Source organism: Triplophysa dalaica, chromosome 24 (genome assembly GCF_015846415.1).
Source record: "Triplophysa dalaica isolate WHDGS20190420 chromosome 24, ASM1584641v1, whole genome shotgun sequence".
Taxonomy (NCBI): Eukaryota; Metazoa; Chordata; class Actinopteri; order Cypriniformes; family Nemacheilidae; genus Triplophysa; species Triplophysa dalaica.
In genome coordinates this window covers 9,392,855-9,399,690 of record NC_079565.1, presented here as the reverse complement: position 1 = coordinate 9,399,690, position 6,836 = coordinate 9,392,855, and the positions used below count along the sequence as shown (strand labels likewise).

The 6,836-nt window shown below is 36.2% G+C and overlaps 1 protein-coding gene across 1 annotated transcript; it reads right to left on the bottom strand.

The window, feature by feature from the left end:
- Positions 1-358: 358 nt before the first annotated feature.
- dldh (dihydrolipoamide dehydrogenase) lies at positions 359-5,299 on the bottom strand. The gene is made up of 14 exons (XM_056739914.1): positions 5,148-5,299; positions 4,514-4,589; positions 4,282-4,361; positions 4,138-4,206; positions 3,978-4,047; positions 3,710-3,810; positions 3,435-3,575; positions 3,247-3,348; positions 2,949-3,139; positions 2,692-2,862; positions 2,309-2,498; positions 1,951-2,088; positions 1,777-1,866; positions 359-775 (listed from the first exon to the last, which is right to left on the bottom strand). Exons 1-14 carry the CDS (start codon positions 5,184-5,186, stop codon positions 710-712), a joined length of 1,524 nt encoding a protein of 507 aa, XP_056595892.1. The 5' UTR covers positions 5,187-5,299; the 3' UTR covers positions 359-709.
- Between the last annotated feature and the right edge of the window lie 1,537 nt (positions 5,300-6,836).

Genomic DNA, 6,836 nt, shown 5'->3' with positions numbered 1-6,836 from the left:
TCCTGCTTTAATCTAATCCCTGTCCGGGAAACTGCCCCTAGGTGAATATTGTATAGTTATAGTGGTAGAATCAGAACAGAATCTTGACGGATTTGTTCATTGATACAAACTATTTATAAAAAAAATCTATGTTAAAGCAATTTAGATTTCCTTACTAATATTGAGGAAATTAAGTGACACTATGATTTAACGTTAATAATAACATAATGTAGCCTTATGATTTTACAGAATCTACTCAGAAAGTTGATATTTCATTTTGTGACAAAATGATACCAAGCACCAGATTTGACCTTGTTTTATATGTCTTGAACTGTGAGAAGCACATCTAATTTACTGAAAACAAAAACTAGCATCGCAGTACAGCATCTCCCTCTTTATTAATCTACCATGTAGAATAATACAGCCGAAATCAAAATTTTCAACGTTTTAAAAATGATTGCTTCGCTCATATTTATGACCGTCTGCATAAAACTTATTTAACTGAACATCTGAAACCCACATAACATTTTGCTCAGAAAGAGAAAATTCAATATAAGACCCAGGTTCCTTTATTAGGACGTTTAAATAACATACTTAATGTTTTACAGGGTTATTCTGAACAGTTGCATGAAGGTTACACCAGAAAGCCCAGAAACCTGGGTACCCTAGAATGTGCGTGGACAGAAAATTACGCAACAGACATTTATATACATGTGTTTGTGAAGAAAATCTAAAAGTTGATAGCTTTTCCAAATGAAGCAGCAAGGTTAGCTTCTCTGAAGGCCTCTGACACAGTCTGGAAGAAAAGGGGAAATGCTATTTAAAAACCCTGAAAATGTTAAATATTGCAATAAAAAGCCATACATATTTTGTTTTCTAAATTAAATGTATACAAATTTTACAAAATTTGTGGTGAACATACATCTAATATTTTCCATAAGTATTGTTCATAAAATAAACTGAACCAGACTTTGGCATAAATAAACAATACTTTGATCACATATAGTTTTCCGTTATTGAAAAAGAAATATGCAATGGATAATATTAACAATGAATCAAACATTGTACGGTTATTTCTGAAGATGCCTCTAAATAATAGTACCTTACAGAGGAGGAAAGTATTGAAGTAAATGTAATTAGTTACTGTACTAAAGTATCTTTTTGACTACTTCGTAGTTGTACTGAGTATTAAAGATATTAGCAAATTTTACTCTATACTTGACTTCATTTTTGCAAGTATATGTACTCTTTTTACTCCACTACATTTGTAATGACTAATGCAATTATTCTTTACATTTTGCATGGCACCTAGCTTTTTTGCAAGAGTTTATTTTTGCTAAAGAAAAACTAATATTGCCATTTACAGGGCATTGAAGGTACTAAAATGTTGCTCTTCCTTTCTGAAAGTTTGTTTCCTTACGAGCACTTGAGTTTAATGAGACTTGGGGGTTTGTCATAGATGTAGGTTATGGTGTCGGACATGATTTGTTGCAATTTTGAGGTGTTCAGTCTTTTTACGATTTAAGAAAATAAATGTTATTGCTCTCCTCCCGAATCAACTGTTTCTTGTGTTGAGGACTAGTGCTTCTTTGAGCCAAAGTGTAAATTACTTAAGTACTGTTAAAATCAGATACTCCAAGACTGAAGTCGTTTTGGAATTGGTGACTTGTAACTTGTAATGGAGTAATTTTCGCAGCAAGGCATCTGGTCTTTTACTTAAGTATGGTTTTCAGGTTCTCTTTATACCTCTGATACCTTGACAACAGAGAACACGAGTACACTAAACTACACACTTACAGGGTGGGCATGGCAAACTCTGGCAATATCCTCACATGAAGCCCCGTACTCCATAGCTAATGTAGCCTCATTGATCATCTCTCCTGCCCCCTGTGGAAACATTACTCATAAATCAACAAATCATATAATTAACAAAGATTTCCCCATACAGGAACAGCCAAATCAGGTAATTACCGTTCCCACAATATGAGCTCCCAACATCCGGTCTGTATCCTTGTGGCTGAGGATCTTTACCAGTCCATCCGTATCAGCATTTGTCTTTGCTCTGCTATTGGCAGCAAAGGGGAATTTGCCCACTTTATATGGCACGCCCTGAAAAACAGCAGTTACTGAGTAAACAATGATGCATATTGCATAAAAAATACTCTAGATAAAAAAAACATGCTCGTAAATTGTATCTCCAACCGCCACCTTAGTTGTGCATCTTTTTTTTAGAAAAACTAATACATTGAGCAAAGAAACAGATTTGTTAGGTAATTTTTTTGTGGCAATAGAAATAGAAAGCTATACTAAACGGAATCCTGAAACTCACCTCCTCTTTGAGCTGTTCTTCGGTCTTTCCGACCCAGGCAACCTCAGGGTGAGTGTAAATGACGGAGGGCACACAGTTGTAGTCGATATGGACGGCTCCTCCTGCCATTCCCTCGACACAAATAATACCCTCATCCTCAGCTTTGTGAGCCAGCATGGGTCCAGCTATCACATCTCCAATGGCATAGATACTAACAAGACATAAAAAAATCATATTACTATTTATCTTTAAAAAGAAAAGATCCCTCAGATTTAAACGGAAACTATCTGAAATAGGAAGACATATCATAAGTACTTTAAAATATAGAATGACAAAAAAAGCCTGAAAATACGAATTTACAAGCAACATTTCCCTGTTTTATTTCCCTCAGAAAACAAATGTACCTGGGCACTTTGGTCTGAAAGCGGCCGTTGACAGGTATCCTTCCTCTGCCATCCAGTTCAATACCAACAGACTCAAGCCCGAGGTTTTGGCAGAAGGGGCGGCGCCCAATGCACACCAACAGAACGTCACAGACGAGCGTCTCGTTCTTGCCACCGGCAGCTGCCTCCACGCTGAACAAACAAAGCAATAAAATGACCTAAGGGTTCTTAACCAACTGAAACCCCTACATAAGCATCTTTAGAAACACTGCACTCACGCCACATCGATCTTTCCGTCAGCTCTCTTGGTGGCGCCCATGACCTTGGTGCCCAGTTTGAACTTCAAGCCCTGCTTCTGAAGAATTCGTTGAAAGTTTTTGGAGATCTCCATATCGATACCCATTCCACCGACGTGGCCGAGAAACTCCACAGCCGTGACTTTTGCACCCAGCCTCTGCCACACAGACCCCTAGAAGAAGAATATAAACCCGTGTTGAGATTTAAAAACAACCACGGTTCAAAAGAAATGCATTTTTTAAGATCAACCCCAGGGCAAAGCTTCTGTAGCACACTTACCAACTCCACACCGATGACTCCACCCCCGATCACAATGAGCTCCTCTGGAACCTTCTTGAGTGATAAAGCTCCAGTGGAAGACACTATGGTTTCTTCATCGATCTGTTGTAAAGCAAATCTTAAATACATGAATGGAACAAACAACTGGAAACGTCCAGTAGATAAAGCTGTGAGTCTCACAGATGTACCTCGATCCCTGGGAAAGGGGTGACCTCTGATCCAGTAGCGAGGAGGATGTTCTTGGTGTTTATAACCTGATCTCCATCAGCGGACTTTGCCGTCACTTGATTCTTACCAGTTATCATTCCATACCCATTGACGTGAGTAACCTACAAATACCACAAACATTGATTTATACAGAACAAAGATTTAAACAGGTTTGGAGGGTGAGTATATGATATATGATTATTTTGGGTGAACTATCACTTTAATAACATTAAAGAAAATACACTTGTGATCTCACTTTGTTCTGTTTGAATAAGTGTGCGATTCCTCCTGTCAGGGCCTTGACTGCTCCACTCTTCTGTGCCATCATCTTTTCCAGGTTCAATGAGATCCCCTGAACTAAAGCACCATAAATTGATATAAGGAGTATAACTTCACTGCTGTATAATAGTGATGCAATGGTTGTTGTATACACTGAAATATCTACTGTTCAGCTTATCCTTGATGGTCCAGATAAATGTATTAATGTGCACCAATGGTCACGCGATGTTGATATTTGAACTTACTTTCAATCCCTCTGCTTTCAAAATCGTTTCCGTGTGCCAAGTGATATAGATAAGAGTTGTTGAGCAGAGCCTAAAATGCAAAAACGAGAGAACGGAATAAGAATTTTTACATCTTTCCGGATATACAGACCTCACCAGCCCTGTATTTTCAAGCGTATACCTTTGACGGGATGCAGCCCACATTTAGGCACGTTCCTCCGAGAGTCGCATTCTTCTCCACACATACTGTCTGTAAAGAATTGCATTTTATTAGCATCCTTGAACAAATGATAATGTTATACCATAGATCTTAAAGGGTCTTTACCTTGAAGCCAAGCTGAGCTGCTTTGATGGCCGCGACGTAACCTCCAGGCCCAGAGCCCACAACTGTGACATCAGCATCAACTATGGCAGAACATGGTATAATGATTTGAATCTTGCCTTTAATATTATAGACTATTATTATTACACATTATTAAGTTTTAGAGATACATGTCCAAGGTTTTGTTAATGTTACCACAGTGAATATTACGGTCTATTATGACTTCACATCTTACTTGCTGCTTTGTCAGCATACGTTCTTGCAGATAGGACTGTGGCTCCATGCAACTTGCAGGGGAGATGCTGACCTCGCTATATTAAATACAGAGAAACATCATATTGTATTTTAGTAATAGTAAGCATACACAGGTGTTTTGTGCTTTATACTGGTGCCTAAAATAGAAATAGTAAATAACCCCAATGGGAGGAGAAAGGAAATAAAATGTGACATTTAAAGGAGCACACCAGAAAGTTGAACGGTCGTCTAACTGTTTTGCAATAAATGTTTTCAAGGCCTATAATGTCTCTATGGCAAATGTTCAAAAAAAGAGAGACAGACACAGTATAAATCACAATCCCATCCTTGCATGTTTAACCACTGATGACAGACCTCATAACGTTACTTGGTTGTGTAAGTTACATTTGCATAAGCACTTTCGAAAATTTAGATAAAACAGTCTTGCGCCAAAATTAATGTATTTAGTGTAATCATTGTAATAAGTTGACAAGTTACTTAACAACGCTGACATGCAAGCAAGTTGGGCCTAGAGTAACAACGCTGTATTTATTTTCACAACACCTTTCTTTTGTAGTAATAGAGACTAAGATAGACACTAGAAGCTTCGGATCGGCCACATAAGTCAAATTTACCGTGGCGAGTGTGCGATATAGATGGTTCCAGCTCTGCATTTTGACAGTACGTCCCGTTCAAGACCGCTTCACCTACAGCGATCACAGCGTCCAAGGACTTGACAATTATACGCATGCGCAGTACAGAGGGCGCTCAGCCGTCGCGGGGTAATGACGTCACCCACCTTGTTACGTTGTACATTTTTTGTCTGGGCAATTAGCACATTTTCACCAGCGAGTGTTATTGGTTTGGAAAATCTGTTTTCAACGTAACTTTATCCACACAAAGGGCTTCTATGGAATAGCTGCTATTCCAAATGGATTCAAAAACAGCTAATTAAAAGTCATCTTACGTTTGGGATTAATGAACGGATATTTCATGAGCTGTCAGTCTATGGCATTAAACTCGTTTCCCTTTCAAGTAATAATAAAACAGTTTGATTTCATTTTTAAATCAAACATAAAATCTCTTCAAGAGGAAAATGTTTTGGAATGCACAGATCCCAGATATTGATTGGAAACTGGCATGGTTAGCTCCTTAAAAATTCAGTATCTACAACAAAAGTGCACTTTAAAATTCTGCACGAAGTTTACCCAAGCAATTTATTTTTCTACATTTATGGTTATTAACAATAAATGCACTTTTTGCAATATGGGGGAGGACGGATCATTTATTTTATAAATGTGATGTAACTCAAAAATTTTGGTCTGATGTTAGCTCCTTTATAATCGCCCTCAAAAATGCTTAAAATACTATTTGTTCATATACTAATGAATGTAAAATGTTTGATTATGTGGTGAACTTCTTGCCTATATTTTACATGGTAAATATTTTATTCATAGAAAAAAGTTAGAAAATTCTGTACTTAATTGCAATAAGTTTTTGTTAGAAATTGAGACTAAAAAAATTTGCTTATAAACAACAGAAGGAATGACAAGGTGTTAAAATTCTAATATCTAATATCCTGCCTCTTACCATACTATGTTTTTATAAATAACGCTATTTTTATGTATGTGCATTTTGTCAATAGGAAGAAGTAGGAATGTTTTTCTTATTTATCTGTCTCTCTTTTGTTTAATACGTTTATTGATTTTTATAATATTGTAAGCTTCAAATTGTATCAATAAAAGAAAAAGAACCAATAGAAGCATTTTATGTCACATACTAAAGTACAATGTCAAATTTCACAGGTATTTCATGTGTATGTTGGAGGTTTGGCTCGTTGTCAATAAACGTCATATTTCTTTGATGGCTTTTGGAAGTAAATTGTTTATCCAACACAAACAGACAACACAAACATTTTTGACATTCATAAAAGTCTGACTCCAAATAGAAGTTTTTACTTTAAAAATGATTTAAGCTTTTTTGTAGGCAACTGTTTTGCACAACTGCACAGATAAAAACTCAATTAAAGCTTAAAACATTGCAAGCGAATGATATTGTTCTCTTTTTCTTTTGTATATTATTTGTTACTGGTTTATTATCTTTTATTGTCTATTTTACTTTTATGATTTCTCATGGCATCAGTCCTGTTTATGATGTTATGTTAGTAAAAATATATAATTCAGGTCTTAATGCATATTTATTGAAGTAAACACATTAACACATTAAAAATGCTTACATGATGTTTCGTTACGTTCATTTTCATTTCTTTGACAATAACTTACTTTTTCCTGAAATTTGTTTGGATTATTTTTAATAGATTAACT

Bases quoted from the DNA above. Each gene is read 5' to 3' on its own strand.
- dldh (XM_056739914.1), bottom strand. From the start codon at position 5,186: ATGCAGAGCTGGAACCATCTATATCGCACACTCGCCACG. The intron at 1,867-1,950 runs GTAATTACCTGA...ATGTTTCCACAG, and splicing joins GAGCTCATATTGTGGGAACG to GGGGCAGGAGAGATGATCAA. The intron at 776-1,776 runs GTAAGTGTGTAG...CTTTTCTTCCAG, and splicing joins GAGTTTGCCATGCCCACCCT to ACTGTGTCAGAGGCCTTCAG.